This window comes from Equus przewalskii, chromosome 14, assembly GCF_037783145.1.
Source record: "Equus przewalskii isolate Varuska chromosome 14, EquPr2, whole genome shotgun sequence".
Lineage (NCBI taxonomy): Eukaryota > Metazoa > Chordata > Mammalia > Perissodactyla > Equidae > Equus > Equus przewalskii.
In genome coordinates this window covers 31,803,208-31,828,537 of record NC_091844.1, presented here as the reverse complement: position 1 = coordinate 31,828,537, position 25,330 = coordinate 31,803,208, and the positions used below count along the sequence as shown (strand labels likewise).

The window sequence follows — 25,330 nt, the reverse complement described above, 5'->3', positions numbered from 1 at the left end:
TTGATTTGGAAAGTAAATTTTGGGCAAAATGGTTGCAAGCTGTTATAGCAGGTATCTGGATAGTAAGAGCTCATAGTGAAGAATAACCAGACATTAGTTCTAATGTAAGCAGACAAAGGAACTAGAAAAAAAAAAGTTTTGGTATTATTTGGCATAATTGCAAACAAATGCACCTTTAAAAAAACCTAGAAGGAACTGGCATAAGAAGTGATGCTCATAAATTTGACCTAAAGTCGTCAAGAAATGATATAATATCTATTTCAAATACTCCAATTACTAAAGAAAAGCCTTTCTAAAATACATTTCATATTATCAAAAACTTTTAATGGCTCATTCTAATGCACTCTTACACAGACAAGTATAGTGTTTCTGCACTTATCATTGGCAAAGTCATAACATAGAGGCAATACAATAAAATCCAAGGTTAATGAAATCTTAGTGTATACTCCAAGATTAGTGTATATAAATTCTCCCACTATTCACCCCTATATTTTTGAAGATTTTATTTTTTTCCTTTTTCTCCCCAAAGCCCCCCAGTACATAGTTATATATTCTTAGTTGTGGGTCCTTCTAGTTGTGGCATGTGGGACGCTGCCTCAGCATGGCTCGATGAGCAGTGCCATGTCCACGCCCAGGATTCAAACCGACGAAACCCTGGGCCGCCTGCAGTGGAGCATTCGAACTTAACCACTCGGCCACGGGGCCAGCCCACCCCTATATTTTTGGAAGTGTGATATCTATGCATTTAACTGTTTTGAACATTGAGTTATTACACTAAAAAAGTTTATTATTTATTTGAATTTGTAATATATTTACAAGGTTCAAACTTCAAACAGTACAACACAGCAAGAAGCTTCCTGTCCTGCCCCCCATCTGCCTGTCTCATTGCCTACCCTTAATTGCAGGAGACCCTGCAACAAGTTTCTTGTTTATCTCTAAAGAGGGAAAAGAACACAAATACACACGTCACATAAATATACGCTCCCTTCTTTCTTACACAAATGAGCTTTTTCATCTAACAATATGCCATGGAAATCCTTCCACAATCAGTACTTACAGAGCGTCCTCATTATTTTTTGTATTTAAACAATGGTACAGTATTACCATATTACAGTATGGAGGACATGTCAAAGATTTTATCCAGCTGTCACACTAAATACGAGCCTTTTCCTTCTTTATATATGCTATTATCACCTCTCATTTGATCAACTGCACTACCCTTCCTCTTCTCTGCAAAAACTAGAAATTTCAAGCCCATGCAAATTGGTGTTCAGTAAATGTTTGTTAAATGAAAGAAATGATGAAATATTTTCAAATACATTAATATACAGATTTAAAAAACCCCACCCATTGGAACATTGCATTAGCTATTTTTAAATTATCATGGGAATATAAAACGGGGAGATAATGAATTAAATACATGAGATTTTCAATATCTACCTTTTTAAATAATTAAACAATTTCTCCTTTCTATTTTCTGAAAAGATTTTGTCCGTATTTTGCATGCATGAGGTGATAAATAAATGCTGAATAAATGACCAACCAGGAGAAAGAAGATATCCTCTAGTGAGGTTGTTAATTACCAGTGAAATGAATGGTAGATAAAAGATTAATACTTAAAACAAAATGAGTATCTTAGTGCTTTACTCTCAGAGCATTGCACATGCACTTTTTATTGAGCTCACCCATTTGTTGAAAAAGGAGACAAAGCCATATCCCTTAGACTTTCCTGTTGCCATGTCTTTTACCACTCGGGCATCTCTGAAATTAGAAACAATCATAAGTTTAGGTTTGTAAACTCTCCTCTGGATACCAGAAAGAATTTCATACACAACTCATTTTCATGTTTCATCTTCATTAAAATGAACCTTTAATGCAAATTCACCTTTTATTCTACAAAATTTATCATGTATTAGCAAATAAGGCTTAATTTTATAAACATGCAAATCAATAACTTCTTAAACATATATGTATACATTGTACAGAAATTGCCTCCCACTTCAAAAAGTTTTTAAACTTTTAAATATTAAGCATGGTGAAAGCAGCTGTTCACGTGAATTACTTAACCTCTTATAGGGTTCACAGGCACATTAGGTGAATGGCTTTCTCTAACCATGCAATTTATAATTTGCTATTTGATACCATATACTACCCTAATCATTAAAAAAATAAATAGAAAACTGGAAACTAAAAGAATAAAAAAGTTGCATATTCCCTGAATTAATTAAATTATTCCATTTTCTCAGATCAATTCAGACCCCCCTTTTGGACTATGGGTAAATTTCGAGAACTTGACATTTTCAGAAATGCTAAATCATTGAAGAAAAATACTAGACACACATTTTAGTTTTAAACTATATAAGAAAAGATTTTATACTGAATTTTAAAATAGCAATCATATAAGATTGATTGGAAACTACAAGATATAAAAGCAAAATTTTTAAAAGTCAGAAAGTAAAAAAGCACGCCAACATTTATCCACTGTGAACCGTAGCTTGTAGTTAGCCAGGGCAATTCTGTCCATTCTTCAGAGATACTCTGCAAAATAACCAGAGCCCTATTATTTGAGATTGAGTCAAAAAAACCCAGCCATGATAGCTAAAACTCCATACCTCAAAAAATTGGACTCAAATTGTGCTTCACAGGCAATCTGCTTTTAAGTTAGCCAGGTATGTCACAATGCTTGTTCTCTCAGGACACATGAACAAAACAGGCACTTTTACAACAAAAACCCAAGTCAGAAAGCCATGCAATATAATTTTATATTAAAGAATACATAAGCATATTTTGATCAATTTAGGAGTGATTTATTAAGTGTTTAGGATCAAAATGACAAAGAAGTGGTGCTAAAGAGGGAAAACAAATGCAGGTCACTTCTCAATATGTAAAAATACTTATTAAATTTCTGTATGGTACACATGCATTTAATTTGGTAGCTGATTCACTTCTATACCAAAATATGTTAGACTACCCTAAACTCAAGGAACAGGAAGAGTTTAAACTGTATAAAGTGGGGAAAGAAAGTACTTTTTTTAATACTAAATATTTCAATAGGCCACCATTTACTGCATACTTTCTATAAATCAAGCACTGTCGTAGGATCTCTACAGAGAATATCTATCATGAGAACCTTTTAACATATAGTTACCAACTTATCTCTTTTAACAAAAAAATCAGGAAATGATGCTACCAACTGAAAATGGTTCTTTTAAACTTAGGAAAACAAACTCCTTGAGTAGCCTAAAGTTGACACATTATACATTATCTCAACTGAAAATTATAAAATTTAAAGAAAGGCCTTACCAAAAAAAACAAAAAAAATCAATAATCATGGTTGACCATAAGAAAATCTACAGACTAATTATGCTACCAACGTATTTAACAAAAATAAATTATTGACCTATTATTAAAAAGTCATGAAATTGCTAAAATTTGAACGTCATTTAACTTACCCTCATTGTTAAACACTCTTTATCTAATCCCAAACTAAAATTCCCATGCTTTCAGAAAAACTACTTGAATCAAAATCAAAGCATTTAATAAAACAGCTAATCTGTTAAAATTTCAGAAAATTATTTTCTTCTTAAAGTTTCACGAAATGTTAGCCTTGAAATATACTTAGTTCTTACTTATTTCTGAAAAGATTCTCTAAAGAAGCAGCAGCAAAGATCTAGATCAGGGTTCTTTAATCTTTCCTTAATCCTTTTATGATCCTATCACTACTCTGAAAATAAGATACAACTTAACAAAGATACTCCACACCAAAATGAAAACAAATACAAAATTTTGCGTACAGAGACTTACAGAGCCTTTAAGAGGTCAAAGGTTAAGACCTCCAAGTCTAGATATTTGAAAGCAACCTAACCATCATTAAAACCCTAAGACAGATTGAAAGGAACAATCAAGAAATTAGAACTTACTTATTTTTCCTAATCAGTTATTACAGATGATGAAAAACGTCACCTAACAGAAGAATTCATTTATAAACCCTTATCTTGTAACTGCCTTTAAAGTTGACCCCTTACTTATGACCATTCCTTCGTCACTATACATTTTTATCCCCCTACCAATGAACTACAACTCTTCAAATGAAAACTCCCAAAATTCGTCACCAATACTACTAGCATTTACTTTCCAAGTCTCCTCACCTTCTCATCTCTGCTGTTGGTCTGTTCATCAAACCAAACCAAAGCTAGTGTTTCCTTTTACTACTCTTCTAGCTGAAACAATAATAAAGCAACCAGAAACCCTAAAAAATTTCTGTTTTCTAAATTCAACAATTACTTCTAAGAAAGTACTATAATCAACTTACTATTTATTACAGTATGCTTTTAAAAATATTAAAGTTCTTTTATGACGAATACTACCTTGAGTGAGCTATTTACAAAGGGCCTAAAGTGTATGATTAATAACATATGCAAGCAGGACAGTGCTTTACAAAATACTAAAAGGTATCATTATTATTATTATTGTTAACTGTAACAACAACCAAAGGGCAGATACTTGGGAATTAACACTTAATAACTGCTTTTTAGGTTGAATCGTTAAAGTTTCTTTTTGTTAAAATATATTAACACAAAATGCATGGTATCATAGAAGTGCCCAAAGGGTCTAAATTCCTTAGACACAGCACAAGTTTTGTACTAAAGATTATCAGCAAGCTATCAAGACACTTACATAAAAAGCAGTATGTACAATAAAGCAAATTTGTCTCTTAAAAGCTAATGCTAATTAAAAATGGATTTTAAGATAATTGAAGACCAAAGATTTATTTTATCAATGGGAAAACCATCTTTGGCTGTTAACTGCTTGAATAGTCTCTAAACAATGTAATACATTATATTCAAGTGTTAAAAGTAATGTCCAAAATTCACAATAGACTTTCAAATTACTTCTACATAAGACGGTTTCTAATTAAAAGCACTTTAAATTTATCTTCTGTTACTTACGATATTCTTCCAAATGGTGCAAAAGCAGCTTTTATATCTTCAGTTGTAATTTCTGGACTGAGATCACCAACAAAGACATGGAAATGATCTTATAAAGGGAAGGAAGGGGAAGTGAAAAGAAAAATAAAATTTTAGAATTTAAAAAATACTAAAATCTATTCAATAAAGTATTCTTAAAATAACTTACAGATTATAGTAAAGTATAAGTAAAACACTATCCTATATCTATAACAAATCCTATCAATTTTAAACATAATGAATCAAGGTGACAATACAGGTAAGCTTCTCCTAAAGACTGTGATATGCCTAACTGGAAACTGACAGTTATATTTCTACTTACAGCCATTTATTATACTGTTCTAAGAAAATAAACTAATAATATATAATAAGTTCTGCAAAAAAATTAATGACTTAATTACCATTCTCATAGTAATTATTACATTTATTCAGTTTACCACTATATTAATGCTTTACACATTAAAATAAAATAGTGGTATTGTGAGTTATGAAGACTAGACTCGCCTCAGTTAAGACAATTTACTGAAGCTAGCTACATGATATATTTGGTTTAACCATATTTTGTGAAGAACAATCAAAGAAATACCTTGCATTGCAACAGTTTGATGTTAAAGTATTTGACAGTTTTCTCAAAAGCCAACAGTTTTGGTTGCCCAGACATTACACCATTCAGTTTATGTGAATCCATGTGCAAGTGAACTAAGACTGAAGGCAACAGAATGAAAACAGTAATCCCTTCACTTTATATCAGAGCCACTAAAAAAGCATTGGAGAGAAATAATGATCCCATATGTGAAGTTTTTAAAAAAAGACAATGCTCAAAAAAGAAACACTTTAAAAATACAAAATACTTGGATCAACACTTTATAAAATGGACATATATATCAATTTTGACAAAGTATATTTGGAAAGAAAAGTTACCCCCACTTGGCAGGCCTCAAGCAACACACTGGGTTGCCATTTGGGAAACAGTTTCAGGAGCAACTCAAGCAATCAGAAGATCTGGGTATGAAGCACAGATTGTGACCTCAAGGAAGCAGGGTATCTTGCCCTTTAGTTGGTGAAAGTATTTCTAAGGCATCAACTGCTACCAAGGGGGTCAGAGAACTTGAGATAGCACCAAAGTAGTGGACGAGCCACACTTGGTCAACACTGAGAAAAGGGGGAAAATATTGCCAGAGATACAATAGAAATACGACCTCCTCCCTCCCCACTCCCCCCAATATCAAACAAAAAAAAATTCAGGTGGTTAGTGAATACCCTTTCAAGAGATTTCATTTTATGTTTAAGAAGATACAATTACCTTGTGAACGCTGTGTGCTGACAACGGTACTACCTGATGACAAAGATTAGATTTGTTCTTAAATTTATTAACACAAACACATTCAATCATATCTTAGGATAACGATCAAAACATTACTGCAAACATGTATGATGTTTATATGCTTTACAATAAAACTACTGTGTACAATAAAAACAAACGTTCAAAGAGTATAAAATATACTTACTGCTTGTATCTTTCTTTTGACTGCTGGGGGTTGTTGCCCAATTCACTTTGACTTCCTAAAAAAATTTTTCTACATTTATACTCCATAAAATAAAGAGCTCAAAATAAGATATTACAACATTTGCATCTATGAATACATAGGAAGGTGTTTGTTCAAAGACTTTTTTTTTTTTTAAATTTTTCCTTCTTCTCCCCAAAGCCCCCCGGTACATAGTTGCATATTTTTAGTTGTGGGTCCTTCTAGTTGTGGCATGTGGGACACCGCCTCAGTGTGGCTTGATGAGCGGTGTCACGTCCACGCCTAGGATCTGAACCAGCGAAACCCTGGGCCACCGAAGCAGAGCACATGAACTTAACCACTCGGCCACAGGGCTGGCCCCTGTGTGTTTGAGATGAAACACTCAAGGGGATACCAGTTCTGGTCAAAGTTTCAATACTTATCTTTTAACCTACACTGACCCAAATAATGCTGACAAACGCTAATTTAACATACTTCTCTGTTAACATTCAACTAACCTTTCTTATCTAAAGTACCAATAAATTTTTTTCCTTTTATTCTTCCCCATTAGTATCCAGTCGTCCTAGATGTTTCATCCGGGCTTGAGTAATTCAACAAATATTTTAGTATTTATCAGGTGCAAGTCACCATGAAGGATACTAATATAAACACACCCTCTAAAAGCTTTATCTCATCTTTTTAACATTACATGTGATCTTTTGCTGTAAAGTGAATAAAATGCTTCTAAAAAGGAAACAAGCTATATGCAACTTAAAATTTTCCAGTGCAAGTCACCTTTAATTATGACAGCTTACCTTACCCATTATCTTCCGCCCATTCATAGCAGCTAGTGCTGCAGCTGCATGACGATGCTCATAAAACTCCACAAAACAATATGGATCATTTCCAGCTGTCTGTTGAAGGAGGAACACAAAAGCCAATTTTAAGTTTTATATTCCCATTAACTTAAAATTATGGAAAGTTTTATACACCTCAGTTATCAGGCCATGGAGAATGAAGGGTCCATTCCACAAGTAAATCTTTAGCTAAGGAAGTGAACACTCAAAAATGAACTATTTACATAGAAAGATGTCTTCTTCAACAAGTCATAGTATACTAGTATATATAATTTAATCTTTTACTAATGACTAAGTGTCCTAATTATGAATGGATGAATATATAGCTATATTATATATATATATGTGTGTGTGTGTGTGTCTGTGTGTTCTCCCCATCACCATATAATATAATCATTTCTTTAAGCTACAGAGGTTAAGTCTGGCTATACTCCTATGTTCTCAAGTCTTGGTGTTGGCTTTTAATAATTTTTCTGTCCCTTCCATGTTACATGTTACTTTTTATTGCTATAAACGTGCATATATCCTTGCTGCTTCTAACTAGCTGAGCAGCAGAAAATGCCAGCCAACCTTCTTAAAACTGTTTCTAAAACATAAGTAAATAGGCTTTGAAATCTGAAGAGGTTCTTTGGTAAAGTAAAGTTTTAGAATAAGTTTTAGAATGTGGATTTTCTGACATTAAATTTTTGTCTGCTTAGCAGTCTTTTAAAAATTCTCTCCTCTAGAAATTACAATGGATACCGCAGAAATACAAAGGATTACAAGAGAATACTATGAAAAACTATATGCCAACAAATTGGACAATAGGGAAGAAATAAATTCTTAGACTCATACAAAAACAGGCACACATATCAATAGAACAGAATTGAAAGCCCAGAAATAAAACCACACATCTACAAACAGCTAATCTTCGACAAAGGAGCTGAGAACATACAATGGAGAAAGGAAAGTCTCTTCAACAAATGGGTACTGGGAAAACTGGACAGTCACATGTAAAAGAATGAGAGTAGACCATTCTCTTATGCCATTCACAAAAATAAACTCAAAATGGATCAGACTTGAAGGTAAGACCTGAAACCATAAAACTTCTAGAAAAAAATACAGGCAGTACACTCTTTGACATTGGTCTTAGAAGGTTCTTTTAGAATACCATGTCTACTTGGACAGGGAAACAAAAGAAAAAATAACCAAGTGGGACTTCATCAGACTAAAGAGCTTCTGCAAGGCAAAGGAAACCAGGAATAAAATGAAAAGACAACCCACCAACTGGGAGAAAATATCCGCAAATCATATATCCGAAAGAGGTTAACCTCCAAAATATATAAAGAACTCACACAACTCAACAACAAAAAACCAAACAACCTGATCAAAAAATGGGCAAAGAATATGAACAGACATTTCTCCAAAGAAGATATACAGATGGCCAATAGGCACACAAAAAGATGCTCAACATCACTAACCATCAGGGAAATGCAAATAAAACCACACTAAGATATCACCTTATATCCATGAGAATGACTATAAATCACCAAGACAAAAAAATAACAAACGTTTGAGAGGACATGGAGAAAAGGGAACCCTCATACACTGCTGGTGGAATGCAAACTGGTGCAGCCACTATGGAAAATAGTATGGAGATTTCTCAAAGAGTTAAAAATCAAAATACCATACAACCCAGCTATCCCACTACTGGGTATTTATCCAAAGAACCTGAAATCAACAATTCAAAGAGACACACGCACCCCTATGTTCACTGCAGCATTATTCACTATAGCCAAGAAATGGAAGCAACTCAAGTGCCCACTGACTGATGATTGGATAAAGAAGATGTGGTATATATGCACAATGGAATACTACTCAGCCATAAAAAAGACTAAATTATCCCATTAGCAACAACATGGATGGACCTTGAGGGTATTATGTTAAGCAAAATAAGCCAGACAGAGAAAGACAAACACCATATGATTTCACTCATATGTGGAAGATAAACTAACACACGGACAAAGAGAACAGTTTAGGGGTTATCAGAGGGGAAGGGGCTGGGCTGTGGGCACAAGGAGTGAAGGGGCATGTAGATACGTCAACTGACAAAAAATAATGTACAACAGAAATTTCACAATGTTATAAACTATTATGACCTCAAAAATAAAATTCTCTCTTCTTTTCTGTTAGTATTCCAAGTAACTGAGGTATGATGATAAATGAAGCTATATGTTTCATGTAAATTAAAGAAGCAGAAAAAAAACTCAATATTTTACACCTATCAAGTGCAAAATACCAAATGACTTTACAGTCCATTTTGAAATTCCTTCCATAATCTCCTCAGCAGAATTGTTAAAATAAGAAACTAATTCAAAAGACTAGAATGATACTAGAATAAAGAAATATACCATCTTGCTTCAAGCACAATTAACAGTTTAAAAAAGTCACTGGCAATGATTTTTAAGAATTTTAAGGGTCAGCCCCATGGCTGAGTGGTGAAGTTCATGTGCTCTGCTTCGGCAGCCCAGGGTTTTGCCGGTTTGGATCCTGGGCGTGGACCTAGCCCAGGGTTTTGCCGGTTTGGATCCTGGGCGTGGACCTAGCACCACTCATCAGGCAATGCTGAGGCGGCGTCCCACATAGCACAACTAGAATATACAAGTATCTACTGGGGGTGCTTTGGGGAGGAGGAGGAGGAGAAGGAAAAGAAGAAGAAGAAGAAGCAGCAGAAGAAAGAAGAAGAAGAAGAAAGAGGAGGGAGGAGGAGGGAGGAGGAGGAGGAAAGAAAGAATGGCAACACATGTTAGCTCAGGTGCCAATCTTTAAGGGAAAAAAAAGAATTTTAGAGCAAGGAGGCAACCACAAAATTGATGATATTGAGATTATCCATTATTTTATTTTAAAAACATTAGGGATTAAAAAAATGTTTTAAAAATTGTATAATTCAAACTAACAGCACAAAATGCAAATTCTCCTACAAAGATCAATGTTGACAGGCATCAGAAGGTGGCTAGGAAAGGTAGCTTACACTTAAGAGAAGAGCAATCAAATGAAAAAGAACGTTCATTTTACTTAATTTGTACCCAGAAAAAAACTGTACTTTTTAGATAAAAAGAATCTAAGCGTACACACTATCAGCCTTTATACTCCAAGGAGCATAAAATTCATAAATAGGGACATCAATTCAAAACTTATACAAAGTGGCAGAGGCTAACCTAGTTAGCCTTTTCTTTTTTCTTTTTGTGAGGAAGATTGGCCCTAAGGTAACATTCACTGCCAATCCTGCACCTCTTGCTTGAGGATTGTCTCTGAGCTAACATCTGTGCCAATCTTCCTCCATTTTGTATCCAGGATGCTGCATGGCCTGATGAGCAGTATATAGATCTGCGCCCGAGATCCGAACCTGCAAACCCCGGGCCGCCAAAGTGGAGTGCGTGAACTTAACCACTAGGCCACCGGGCCTGCACCTAGTCAGCCTTTTCTGTAGGTCAGGCAGCCCTTAACATTTTGCCTAGTGATCTTTACCAGGCAAATATCCAGAATGACACAGACAGGGACAGAATAGCAGCGTTCAAACCAATGGACAGGATTCATATTCAGATAGATCAATCTGGGTTTACATCCTTGCTCTGCCTCATTTCTGCATATATTAAATGGGAATAACATCTGCTTTATAACGTTTCTATTGAGCATTTGTGATAATGCATCAGAATTAGAATAATAATAGGTAGCAAGCATTGCATAAATGCTATTACTGGGATAAGGAAGAAGACCCAGATCAAGGAAAGACTGGTTTTAAATTCTCCATCATTTTCCTGTCTCTCCCTCTTATCTTTCTCTATGGGTACATGGATCTTTTCTTCTTTATCCAAAGGCATACAGATATTAAATGTGATAAGAAAACACTTAAGAAGAGTGTAAAGGACAAAAACATCTGTTGAATCCATCTATATTATAAGTAGATGACCCTGTATCATTCAGAGAAAGGTCTGACATTTTAAAATCTAAGAACAAACCAAAATCAATTGACTAAACAATTTTTAAAATACACAGCAAAAAGAGTTAAATTGGCATACAATAGAAAAGAAAGTAGCAAATACAGAGACACATATCTGATTTTCTTTCCTGGGGAAAAGAAAACCAAAAGTTTACAGGAAGAAGAGACCATAGGATAAAAGATTTCTCTTCAGCACTCTTTCCCATCAAAAAAACTTTGTCTTTTTATATATGTTATAATTCAGGATTAACACCAATTAGATGAATGAATTCAATGTTTTTTCTAAATATAAAGGTCTGATGGATGGGAATTGCTGCGATGCAAGAAAAACTTGAAATAATGACCTTTAAAAATAAAGTTAAAAACAAACAATTTCACAGTATCAAATGTCTATTATTTTTTGACCCAATTTCCCAATTTAATTGTAATAACTGAATTTCTAGATTAGCTAATCAACTGACACCACATATAAAATAAACAATTCTGATGCCTCAAGGCACTTAAAACAAGAGCCTACCCATAGTTCTCACCTGCTCTAGAAATCATTAGTTCTATTCTCTTCTTCCTTTATTTAGTAAAACAAATTAAACTCAGTGGCCAAATTATTACAAATTCACTAAAATCCCAACGTTACACTGCATAAACTAAGAGTTCCTGGAAGTAATAGATTTGAATAATGTATTTAAAAAAAAGAAGAAAGTTAACTAAGTAAAATACCCTTACATCCATAATCATTTTGCAGTTTTTACAAGGTCCAATCTGGCTAAAGAGCTGGAGAATTAGAGCTTCTGTCACATCTCTGGAAAGGTTACCGACATACCTGAAACACAAAGAAACACAATTTACCATCTTAAATTTGCTTCTTTTGCATCAGTTTCTAAGTTGCTTACTGAAAAATAAACTTTGGGAATAGGTAGATATTTGCCTTAAACTACATTATTTGGGAATAGCTTATAAAAATTTGCCAAAACTTCAAAACCTCTTTCAAAACAGATGCAAGGTATGTTACCTGCAAATATATTAGACACTGTTAGTAGAGGGGAAGCGTGTGTGTGTGTTAGTCAAGGTTTGCAAATTAAACCTGTTTGTTTCTAAGTTTCTAGGTTTACCCTAGGAAGATATGCTTAAAAATCTCTCAAATGAATCACGGGACACACAGAACATTTTATACAATAAATCCTGAGAAGCTTTGCAATTACTTCTACTTTTACAGTATTAATGAGTAAATTTTCCTCCATTTTTAATTCATGATTCCCCTAACAGAGTCCAATATAGGTATACTTTGGTTTACACAATAAACATATTTTTGAGAAATCATGGGTAAATCACTTCTCAGGTGTTATGCATACTCACAAAGGGATGGGAAACCTTTCAATGAGTATCACTGATCAGTGGAAGTGGAGAGTGAGGAGAAAGATTCCAGGACAGACCTTCCACAGATAACATGAATTAGTAACCAACACACTTAATTACTGTAAACAGTGTATTCCATGATCACACGACTGGGATGATCTTTATTTAAAAGGTTTAAATAAATAAATTTTCAAAATGGGACTTTTGAAATTAGATTGCCTCTAGACAGGTCAGTGATAGAAGTTATCACTTCTGAAATCAGAGAATGCAGTCTCCCAACAACCACAGTTTCTTATTCTTCTGCCAAGAATCCTTCAGAGAACAATGATGAAAGGTATGGACTCTCTCTCCAGAAAAATAAACATCTATACATGACGGAAAGTGTTAATTCCTTCCTTCCACTTACCTGTTCAATAAACATATTGAGCGCTTACCACAAAGGCAGTGGAATAGGTTAAAATGGCAAAGGGAGAAGTGCTGAGTTTCAAGGAACAATGAATAACATTTAAAGATCAGGTAGAATAATGATACTCAAAAAAGCAACAGCAACAGCTATCCAACAGCAATTTTTCCAGTACTGGAGGTTATCATTACACCAAATCTTTATTCTGAAAACTCCATTACAGTGTAATCTAATAGCTCTGGCTGATGAGGGAAAAGCTCTTCTTTACAGAGAAATGCTAGTCAATAAACATAGACAGCATTAACACATTAAATTAATAATGTGTAAGCCCTAATGAAATAACTGATTCAGGCAAGAATCATTAACAGATGCAGAAACATTAGATGAAAGTTTGGTGTGAAAATGGATACCTGCAGGGTAACAAAGTTATCACAAAGATTACTTAACAGTGGCCAAAGGGAAAACCCTACCTTAAAAAAGTAAGAGCTTTGGTCATTTACCACTTTGACCCAGTGATCAAACTTTAAACCATTTTTCAGATGGACAACAAGACACTGTGTACAATATGAATTATACAATATCACCTATGAAGTATTCAAATCAAAAAGCTTTAACTTGAATCTAGTCAAGCTTAAATTTAGATCTAAGTGTACAATACTGGGCATATAAAAACAATTACACAAATCCACAAATGGGACACTGTATAAGACAACTTGTTTGATTTCTTCAAAAAAATTATCCTAAAAAAAAAGGAGGACTGTTTTTGATTAAAAGGAACTTAAAATTTTGACACTGACAACCAAATACAATGAACATTCTTTCACTGGATCCCGATCAGGGAGAAAACAGCTTTTTTCTTGAAGAACTCTAATTTATAAATGTAGAAGGAATGAGGGAAATCACCATCAAAACACCACAGTAATGACTGCTATTGGCAAGATCCACCCATGGATCTTTTATGGTTGATGAAACTCTAAGGAGAAATAGGATATATGTAGAGCTTCAAAATATCTCCTCTAAGATATTATTGGTTTTAACCAATGAACTGGTTGTTTTAAAATATGTCCAAATAAAATATGTCCACAATTTCTTTGATACCCCCTTCTGCGAAGTGGAGCTTCATTCCCTCTTCTTGAGTGTGGGCTAGTCTTTGTGACTTAATTCTAATTACTAGAGTATGTAGAGAAAAAAAGCACAGAGTCACTGTATAGTGGGAGAAACAGATTGTACCATGGAGAAACAGCACCCTTAAAAAGTGCCATGGGCACAAAAGACATCTCACATATTAAAGGAGAGTAAAGAGAGAGGACGACTAAATGCAATGTCTTATCTTTGACTGCATCCTGGAATATAAAAAGGACATCAGTGGAAAAACTGGGGAAACTGGAATAAAGCTTGTAGGGTTTTTTAACTTTTTTTTTGTGAAGAAGACTGTTGCTAACATCTGTGCCAATCTTCCTCTATTTTATGAGGGATGCTGCCACAGTGTGGCACTAGCTAGGTCTGCGCCCAGGATCCAAACCTGTGAACCCTGGGCGCCGAAGCGTAGCACATGAATTTAACCAATACAACACCAGGCCAGCCCCAGAAAGCTTGTAGTTTTGATAACCATACCATAGTTATGTAAGATGTTGACATTAAGGGAATCTGGGTGAAGGTTACGTGAGAACTCTGTACCATCTCTGCAACTCTTCTATATCGATTCTTGTCTGACTCTTGTGCCTATAAGAAATTCTCAGGATTGGGGGGCTGGCCCTGTGGCTGAGTGGTTAAGTTCGCGCACTCCGCTGCAGTCGGCCCAGTGCTTCATCGGTTGGAATCCTGGGTGCGGACATGGCACTGCTCATCAAACCACGCTGAGGCAGCGTCCCACATGCCACAACTAGAAGGACCCACAACTAAGAATATACAACTATGTACCGGGGGGCTTTGGGGAGAAAAAGGAAAAAAACAAAATCTTTAAAAAAAAAAAAATTCTCAGGATTGCATATGTCTAAATGAATAAAATGGCTCTTCTGAAAGTTAATTCTAACATCCACTTTCCTAAAGCTAGATAATCTAGTGGCAAGTGGACACTATTTAGGGAACCTGAGTTCTATTAATTACTCTTTGCAAAATCATCTAAGACTTTCTGAGAAATATTTTCTGAGTGATATACCTCATTTGAAGATAGGTAATAAAAAAAATAAGCTACTTTAAAAAGCACCAGGGTTTGTATTGTCTTTATATTTGTTTATTTAACGTGGCCTGTTGTATATACTATAAGCTCCAGGAGCCTCTACCAATTAACTCTATGCACAGGTGTTTAGAGAAATGCTCTTCAGAGAAAATCACATGAACAACTTGTTCTCAACCTCTGACAGGAATACAATAAACTACAAGTAACATATATAACATTCATATCAAAGAAATCAAATGACAAGAAACTTGTCTTCCTTGTGTAAATAAAAATAACCCATTAAATTAGTCTTTGCTTTTTACCAGTAAGTAAATCACTAATACCTCAAATTTTCCAAACAACTTAAGATGCTATTACTTTCCAAGTCTACTTGCTAAATAAATACTAGTTTGAGACAGAAAGCCCAAATCTGAATTCTGCAGTCCCTTTTTATAATCAAGATACTTTCAATGGAAAAATAAGTTTCTTATAGTTTGTAGAATGCTAGTACTTTAAAAAGTTCATTCTCATTTTTATGTTTCTTTAGTTGTTCAATACTTTGTAATATATTATTGCTACTGAAGCCCAAGGATTTCCTACTAATAGTATGGATTTAAGTTACACCTGTGTAGTGAATTATTTATTTTTGGCTGCCAAACATCTTCCTTCCTATTTTCTTCTTCTTCTTCTTCTCCCTAAAGCCCCCCAGTACATAGGTGTTTATTGTAGTTGTAGGTCCTTCTGGTTGTGCTATGTGGGATGCCACCTCAACACGGCCTGATGAGTGGTGTCAGGTCCGCGCCCAGGATCCAAACCGGTGAAACCCTGGGCCAGTGAAGTGGACCACGTGAACTTAACTACTCGGCCATGGGGCTGACCCCCTCCTTCCTATTTTGAGAGAAATCCTCATCCTGTGGCAGAGCCTGACTCCTCTAAAGAAGCTGAAAAGGCTAGATATGGTTTTGTAGTCTCCCTTGCATGTGATCTAGGCTAGGTCAATTAGAGATACCAGTTCTGAACATAGAAGACAAAGATAGGGCTTCAAGAAGCAGAGATTAAAGAGAATCCATTTGGTGGTAAACAGCAGTGGAGTCCAATATCCAGTGAAAGTGGAAGCTGTGTATCTATTTGGTCCTAATTATCCTATTTTGCCAGAGTTACTCCAGTTCATGGGGAAAAGGTGTATGTCTTTTACTTATTTAAGTATGTAGAACAACAAATACTTACTTATACTATACACCAGCATCACAACCCTACCATTATTTAACAACTGTCTACTCTTTACAAAGGATAGTTTGTTGCATGATAGCTGAAACCCTCTTACTATACTAGCTAGCACCTCCTTCACTTGGAGATCACACCATATACATAAACCAGCCTGAACAAATGTATCTAATACTATGCCAGAAGACATCCTAAGACATCCATGGTCTCAAGACTGTTCTCATTTTTACTTATACTTTGCAACAAACTAACATTTTAGATGACTGATGTTACACATTTGTAAATAAACCTTATTGTTAACTTCATTCTCACATCCCACATACAATCCATTGGTGATTCCTGTTGCTCTGTTTTCAAAACACATCCAGAATCAAACCACTTCTCACAATATATTGCCAAAGTACTGCTGACAAGAAATTGAATACTGGCAATCTCTAACTTAACAAGGCGATGCTGAACACTCATTTGTGGCAAATGAAGGCATTTCCTCTGAAGCCATTTAAGTACACAGGTGATACTTAGATTCAGACTATATTTTACCCTCAAGAATGAGTAAAATCTTAATTCATTGCTAGGAATTGTACCAGTTTTTAACACAAATTTATTCAACACTTGCCATGGGCCAGACACTGTGCTAAGAACATATTAAAAGACCCTGAGTTTCAGGGTCATTAAAACAAACGATTTATATTAAAAGTAAAAATATTGCTGGGAAAACTTAAGGATTGGTATCTACTCATATTTAATCAAGACCGGTCTGACTGGAAGAATGGGAGTTTTGGTTGAGGGCGGTAGAAGCAAGGGAGGAGAGAATAGGAAGTGTTAGAGCATCGACTACTTTGGGGAAGAGGTTTTTGGATTGGGTGTTCTAGTAAAGGATGCAAGGGAAAATCAGTCCTAAGCGGAAGAGTTCAGAGTTGAGGACAGTAGAGTTGCAGGATGATGAACAAAAAGGTATATGACCTTGCATGAGTTACTTAAAGTCTAAGCTTAGCTTTTCCTCATGTTAAACACGGGCCCATTCACCGCAGAGTTCCGATGAGGATTAAAGCAGCTTGGAAAGCACTTACCACAGAACTCACATTATCACAAGCATTAAAGTAAGCACCTGTTGAATAAAACTTCCTTCCTTCTTTCTCCTGCAATGGTTGGTCCCCTGTCCCCAAGCTAGTACTGTTTAACCACCTGCTTTTGCAGACTGGCCTGAGAAAGCTGAAGCTGTCTTCGTTATTTGATATTCCCAAATCAATGTACTAAAAAAGGTTACATTCCCAGATATTTCTGGCCATTTCTGAAATTAAAAATTTCAAAATAAATCATCTTAAATTTAAAGACATTATAAAAGATGAGCAGTGTTTAATCCAATATGCTGCTGGCTATCATACTTCTACCTAAGAGGCAAGGGGGAAAAAGGCTTCCATAAACTCTATGAGGCTAATAGTTTAGGGAGTATTCATCTACAGATGGAATCTTTCAAAAAACATGGTCATGCACTAATTGCTGCATCCTATTAAAAAGATACTTAAGATTAACAGACTATCAGGTAAACTAGCAAAAAAGTTTACTAATCTATCAAGAAAACAAGTGTAACTATATTTCTCATATAGATTACAAGATGGAAACTTTTTTGGTGATGGAAAAAAGAACTGATTACACCGTACTTCATGACAACAACCGTTAATAGCTAGAGAGCTGCAAAAAGAAACCTAAAATGGTATTTTTAACGCAGAGAGTTCTCAAACTGCCAGTATTCTAAGCATAAAACCAAAAAAGCTATGTCAAAAACTCATCGGGCTTTTTCTTTTTTTCCCGAGAAAAGCAACAAAGGCAGGAGCACCTCATCCGATAATACTTCGAAAAACAAAGGAAAATGCTATGGTGGAAGCTACACGACAAAGAAAACATCCCAAACTGAGATCATTTAACACCAAAAATTCTCCGAGGTGACTAAATATGTTAAGATATTTATCAATTCTGGTTTCATGCAAACTGCCCGCTGGTTCAGCAACATGTCAATCAAAAGTAGCACACAACAATAAAAACGTATTAAATCCACTTCCTCTCAGTTGATATATACCTCCGGGTGAGATTTCCATTTCTAAAAAGCAGTTTCAAAATCCTTAGCGTGTCCGGTTTTTAGGCTTTTTGGTCAGGGGTCGGGATCGGGGTGGGGGAGCTACAGAAGGAAAACCAGAGAGGTTAGAGAAAAACATCTGGCTTCCTTCCAGTTGGCAGCTGGGAGAATTCAAGTTTTACCTCACTGAAAAGGAGTACAAGCAGCCTCAAGAGAAAAAGGTCTATCAACGAGAAGACAACGAAAGGTTTCAGGAGGAAATCAAGGCGAAATGAAAGTGATGCGGCTGAACAGATCAAAAGAGGTTCATCAAAACGGAGGGGCGCGAAAAGAGAGAAGGAAAGCAAGGGACAAAAAAAAGAAGGTTCGCCGACTTCTAAAAAAGAGGTTTGAATGAAAAAGTCCTCTGTCCAGGCCTGAGGCCGCAGAGGGCCCGTGGCGAGGCCAAAGGCCACGCGGCGGGGTCGCGCAGGTGAAGAAGGCGGCGGGGGTCGAAGCCCTCTCCCTGCGCCGCGTCCTCTCACTGCCCGGCTCTCCGTCCCCAGCATCCTAGGGCGCGCCCAGGAGAGGAACCACGACCCCGCGGCGTCCTCGGAGAACAATAGGCTGGGGAGCGGCGCAGGGCCGAGGCCTCCCTCCGGGACCACCACCATCCCGCCCCCCACCCCCAGCGCTACCCCAGACTCACAGAGTCTTGGGCGTCTCGTCCTCCATGGCTGCTGCTGTCGCGGCCGCGCCTCCGGGTCCAGCTCCCTAGTCTTTTATTACCTCCCAAATCTTTTGAGCCGCTATGGCTGCGGGATAGCGGGGTTCCTCGGCTGACCGGAGGTTACTCCGCCTCCTTTTTCGGCGGCAGTTACACCAAAGCGGCAGGCCCAGCGCGAACAATGAAGCCCCAATACAAGATGGCGGCGAGCCGGGAGCCCAGGAGCAGCCAGCGAACTGACCCGGGCCGCGCAGGCGCGGAATAATCCTGCACTTTCAACCTCCCGGCCGCCAGGCTACACCTCAACCCATAGGTTCACTTGTTGCGCAGCCGCTCTTCCACCCGACGCTGGAGTGTCTCAGACTGCGCAGGCGTAAGGATTAACTATTTCAGGCCTTGCGGAAACTTTTCTGTCTTCCAGTTCCAAATTCGAGTGTTTTAACTGTGAATTATAATGAAATAGAAGTCTGTATGGAAATTAAAAATTCTAAGTTTTTAGAACTCTTCAAGTTTCCTTGTTCTGAAGGTGGCAAAACTGCATGCGCCGCCCGGGAATCGAACCCGGGTCGCAAGAATGGGAATCTTGCATGATACCACTACACCAGCGGCGCTGACGGAAGTTAGGCTCGCTGAAATATCCTAAGACTGAACACAAGCAAACGTTAGTTCCCATATAAGGATGATTTGTTTATCCTTATACAAACAAAAGTTTATTGAGAGTCTATACTTTGCTGTTTTTCATTGATATAAGAAAGGATTTATTTTCTCTGATCCCAATACAGTTGAATGATTGTTTCTACTTTTTCTGTACAAAAAAACTCGAATTTTTTTAGTTTAAAAAAATAGTTTCATTAAGAATTTGTCTTGGTGTTAATCAAATTTTTGAGAGTCAAGAAGATATTTCCAGATCTTTGCCGAATTTTTCTTTAATAATTGCATTTTATTGGTATATTCAATGTACATTGGAAAATACTTGAGATATTTAATGCAACTCGATCACAAGAATCCTAAAACCAAATGAGTTAGAAGATATGTAAATTTCAGTCCTCTTCGTGGGAAGCAGAGAGATGAGGGCTCTGAAATGTGGTTCAGCGTACTCATTACGCATTTTGTTTAAACATAGAAGAATGTACACATTCAAAAATGTGACGTCCTCTTCGAAGTCATTCCTTTAGACTAGGATACTTTTGGATTTCCATTTTTGGAATTGTCTTTAGAATCTATGACACATTCTTCGGAAATTATTCAAAGATATCAAATAGTCTTTTCAGGACGAATACGAGAAATGTTAACAGTGGTTAGTATTTTTTAACAGTTTTTTCAGATATAACTCACATAACGTACAATTCATCCATTTAAAGTGTACAGTTCAGTGGTTTTTATTGTATTCACAGAAATGTGCAACCATCACTATAATCAATTTTAGAACATTTTCATCACCCTAAAAAGGAAACACCCATTGGCAGTCATTCCCTATTCCCCACCCCACCCCACTCCCCAGCCCACTAATCTTCTGTCTCTATAGATTTGCCTATTCTGGACAATTTATAGAAAATGGAATCATAAAATATGTGATCCTTTGTGATTAGCTTGTTTTCACTTAGTATTATACTTTTATGGTTCATCCATGTTGTAGCATGTATCAATGGTTCATTCCCTTTTTTTTGCCAAATAAAATTCCATTGTATGGATATAGTACAAGTATTTTTTAAGCTCTAAGAACTTTATCAAAATTTTATTTTTATTTATTATATTATTTATTTATATATTATATATTTAAAGTTACAAAAGTAATACATGCTCACTGTCACAAGTAAAACAATATAGATAAATAAGGAAAAGATTAATACTTCCCTCATTCTTCCCCTCTTGAGGTAATGTTAATGGATTAGTTTGTAAGCTCCCACATCTTACTTTACATACATACAGATACACACGTATATAAGTACTTGGGATTTTTTGTTATTTAAAGAAATGTGCTTATGCCATGGATCTTACTCTGCAACTTTCCCTTTTTTATTGAAGTATAATTAACGTATTATATTACTTTCAAATATACAACCATTTAATATGTGTATACATTGCAAAATAATCACCACAATAAGTCTAGCTACCACACATCACTATACAAAGTTACAAAAATTTTTTTTCTTGTGAGAATTTTCAAGATCTGTTCTCTCAGCAACTCTCAAATATGTGATACATTATTATTGACTATAGTGACCATGCTGTCCATTACATCCTTATGACTTATTTATTTTATAACTGGAAGTTTGTACCTCTTGATCCCCTTCACTCATTTCACCCGCATCCCTCTGGCAACCAATTTATTCTTTGTATCCATGAGTTTTGTTTTGTTTGTTCATTTGTTTTGTTTTTTAGATTCCACATATAAGTGAAATCATATAATATTTGTCTTTCTCTGTCTGATTTATTTTACTTAGCATAATACCCTCAAGGTGTATCCATGTTGTTGCAAATGGCAGAATTTCATTCTTTTTTATGGCTGAGTAGTATTCCATTATATCTATACATCTTCTTTACCCATTCATCCATTGATGGACACTTAGGTTATTTCCATATCTTGGCTATTGCAAATAATGCTGCAATGAACATAGAAATGTTTATATCTTTTCGAATTAGAGTTTTTTTGAATAAATACCCAGAAGTGGAATTTCTGGATCATATGGAAGTTCGATTTTTAATAAATTAATTTTTTTTTTAGGAAGATTAGCTCTGAGCTAACTACTGCCAATCCTCCTCTTTTTGCTGAGGAAGACTGGCCCTGAGCTAACATCCATGCCCATCTTCCTCTGCTTTATATGTGGGATGCCTACCACAGCATGGCCTGCCAAGCGGTGCCATGTCCGCACCTGGGATCCAAACCAGCAAACCCCAGGCTGCCGAGAAGCGGAATGTGCATACTTAACTGCTGCGCCACAGGCCGACCCCTGTATGAATTCTTTATATATTTGGGGTATTAACTCCTTATCGGCTATATGATTCGCAAATATCTTCTCTCATTCACTAGGTTGCCTTTTTGTTTTATTGATGGCTTCCTTCACCATGCAGAAGCTTTTTAGTTTGATGTAGTCCCATTTGTTTATTTTTGCTTTTGTTGCCCTTGCCTTTGGAGTCAGGTCCAAAAAATTGTTGCCAAGACCCATGTTAAGGAGCTTATGGCCTATGTTTTCTTTTAGGAGTTTTATGGTTTCAAGTCTTACATTCAAGTCTTTAATCCCTTTTGAGTTGATTTTTGTGTCAGGTAGAGGTCTAGTTTCATTCTTTTGCATGTGGCTGTCCAGTTTTCCCAACACTATTGAAGAGATTGTCCTTTCCCCATTGTGTATTCCAGCCTCCTTTGTCATAAATTACTTGACCATATACGTGGGGGCTTATTTCTGGGTTCTCTATTCTGTTTCATTGAACCATGTGTCTTTTTATGCCAATACCATACTGTTTTGATTATTATAGCTTTGTAATATAGCTATAATTTTGAAATCAGAGGGCATGATGCCTCCAGCTTTGTTCTTCTCTCACGCAGCATTCTTTTCTCACTTAAGTTTACATCGTACGTAGAGAGGCCACACCAGTGGCCAGCAGTTCAGTTCGTGCTCTCCACTTCAGGGGCCCAGGGTTTGGCTGATTTGGATCCTAGGCGCAGACATGGCACTGCTCATCAGGCCATGCTGAGGCAGCATCCCACATAGTACAACCAGAAGGGCCTAAAACTAGAATATACAACTATGTACTGGGGGGCTTTGGGGAAAAGAAAGAAAAAAAAGAAGATTAGCAACTGATGTTAACTCAGGTGACAATCTTTAAAAAGAAAATTTACATCATAGATATTCTCTAGTTCAACTAATACAGATCTAGTTAATTGTTTTTTAATAATGGCAAAGTAATCCATAGAATGAACGTGTCACAATTTATTCAATGGTAAATTGAATAAATGACCATAAATGATATTGAGGGACATTCAGGTTACTCCTGGTTTCTTTTCTCCTACTACAAATAACGTTGCAATAAGCATCCTGGTATATATATTCTTATAAGTGATTCTTTTCTTTCTGTAGAATAGATTCTCAAACATGGGATTTCTGAATTAAATAATCTATCTATATATTTATATAGTCAGGGAAGTGAAAGATTACAGAAATTAAGAAGGGCGGGTAACTGGTGCTTGTCACTTAGGCTCCTACCCTGCCACAGGGGCTGGGAGAAGGGGCTCTATCTTCCTGTTTTGGCATTGGTGGGAACAAACAGTAAACTTTTTTGGCAGCCTTGAGTTTTCTCAGGCAGGCACTTTAAAGGGAGCTAGGGTCATTCCAAGGGTGCAGCTTGAGCTGTCAGAAACTGTGTTAGTGTTTTTTTTCAAGTCTCTATAGACCAAGGTTGAGGCCTAGTTGAGAAGAGGAGCCTGGCTAGAGTTTGATCGAGGAGAGTATCGTAGTGTTTAGCCTCCTAGAGAGACTGCTCTTTTGAATAACACTTCTTTGAATAAATGTTTGTTATATTACCTTATTATGACCCTTCATACATGTGGTAACATTTGCCCTCCATGATTTTTAAAAAACCTTCTTGAGTTTCAGTGGCAGTATTATTTCGAAAGGGCAAAGGTGCAGAACGAGAAAGCCTTCAGCCCACTTCCCACTTTGCAAGTCTTTTACACTGTCTCTTCACTGAGTGTCCTGTCAGTAAATTCTTTCCCAACATTTCAGTAGCAGAAATGAAAGTTTCCAAATATGACACGTGTCAAGGTCACTAACATGGTCAGTTCTAATCAAGCAAGAAATACTTATTGACAGCTTGGTAGGCTTAATGCACTGCGGTGTTGTGGACATAATGTAGTTTGGAAAAAGGAAAGTAAAAGGTACACATAGTTTAGCTCTTTCTTTGAAATTTCTAGATGTAGTGGAGAAGGGCACCTAATGCTCATATTTTTATCTTCTTAAGTAGAAGTGTTTATTTCTTGTACGACTTGCATCTTGTTCCATTAACACCTCCACTCCCCCTTTCTTACTCTGCTCCAGTGGCCTCCTTGCTGTTCCTCAAACATGCTAGGCATCTTCCTTTCCTAGAAAGCTCTTTCTCCTGATATTTACCCAGCCCACTCTCTCACTCCCTGCCAGCTTTTGCTCAAATGCTTTCTTGCTCAATGAGGCCTACCCCGACCATCCTATTTGAAGTTGCACTCCATTCCCCAGTCCTCTCACCCTACTCTATATATTACATCATTTACTTATTTTTTCTAATTATCATCTGTCACTCTCCACTAGAATATCAGCTTCATTCGAATAAATATTTTTAAAAATCTGTTTTGTCCACTGATCTTTTTCAAGCACCTAGAACACTGCCTGACACTCAGAAGGAACTCAATAAATATTTGGAATATTTATTGCACTGAATTTCTATTCCCTTTCTCCACGTTCCACCTTTATTTCTATCTAACTTATTTTCCTTCCATCCTTACTGTTCTTCATGGTCTTACACCGATTTTTCTTTTCTTTTGTTGAGGTGGGGGGGGGGGTGAGGTGGAGTATTTTAATTACAGAAATGGGATCAAATAATACCCTTCACTCAGCCACCAGCTTGTCTCACCTAACAATACTAGGACAATAGTTATAGATCCTATATTCTTTTTAATGCTTGCATAATGTTCCATCGTATGCTATGGGTACTCTACTTTTAGTCATGTCTGTCACTACTTTTCCACTCCCTTCACATTGGACCACCCCATCCCCAGTTTCCCTCATTCTTCCTTTCACCTAGCAGCGTTTACCCATTCATCTGTGCCCAACAGTCCCCAGAACATAGTGATCACTCAATAAGTATGTGTCGCTCCACCGGTCTGTTTCTGACAGTGATGAGCAGTGTGCCTTCTTTGAGAGGGAGGCACTGAAGAGACAGAAGAGGGCACTAGTGAAGAAATAACGTGGTTCACTCGAATACATAGGGAGGAAGAAGGAGAGCTGGGGTGAGCCTCCGCCGGTGCCTTTGGTGTCTTCCTGAAGCAGCGAGGGCCCCAGAGGGACCAGGCGGGCCTGGAGAACCGAGGGGACAATGGCTCCCCGAGGGCTGGGCAGACTTGGGGCGCCAGCCGC

The 25,330-nt window shown here is 36.6% G+C and overlaps 1 protein-coding gene and 1 non-coding gene across 31 annotated transcripts in view; both read right to left on the bottom strand.

Moving 5' to 3' along the window:
* TIA1 (TIA1 cytotoxic granule associated RNA binding protein) overlaps window positions 1-19,657 on the bottom strand; it is a 30,412-nt gene extending 10,755 nt beyond the window's left edge. For 5 of the 30 annotated variants that reach the window (XR_011526003.1, XR_011525999.1, XR_011526002.1 and 2 more), the window contains exons 1-8: window positions 19,209-19,638; window positions 12,032-12,128; window positions 7,288-7,386; window positions 6,476-6,530; window positions 6,271-6,303; window positions 4,950-5,037; window positions 2,473-2,538; window positions 1,686-1,761 (exon numbers count right to left, since the gene is read on the bottom strand). Coding sequence is in view for 12 of the 30 variants with exons in the window: in XM_070572431.1 (XP_070428532.1) it covers window positions 4,981-5,037; window positions 5,554-5,672; window positions 6,271-6,303; window positions 6,476-6,530; window positions 7,288-7,386; window positions 12,032-12,128; window positions 19,209-19,234 (486 nt within the window). In the remaining 18 variants the exon portion in view is untranslated. Of the gene's footprint in view, window positions 1-1,685; window positions 1,762-2,472; window positions 2,717-4,083; window positions 4,221-4,949; window positions 5,062-5,553; window positions 5,673-6,270; window positions 6,304-6,475; window positions 6,531-7,287; window positions 7,387-12,031; window positions 12,129-19,208 lie in introns of those variants that run through there. The other 25 variants (XR_011525989.1, XR_011525988.1, XR_011525986.1 and 22 more) reach the window with 16 other exon arrangements.
* Window positions 19,658-19,766: 109 nt separating this feature from the next.
* On the bottom strand, window positions 19,767-19,837 carry TRNAG-CCC (transfer RNA glycine (anticodon CCC)). The gene has a single exon. It is a non-coding gene; the product is annotated as a tRNA-Gly (tRNA).
* Window positions 19,838-25,330: the final 5,493 nt, after the last annotated feature.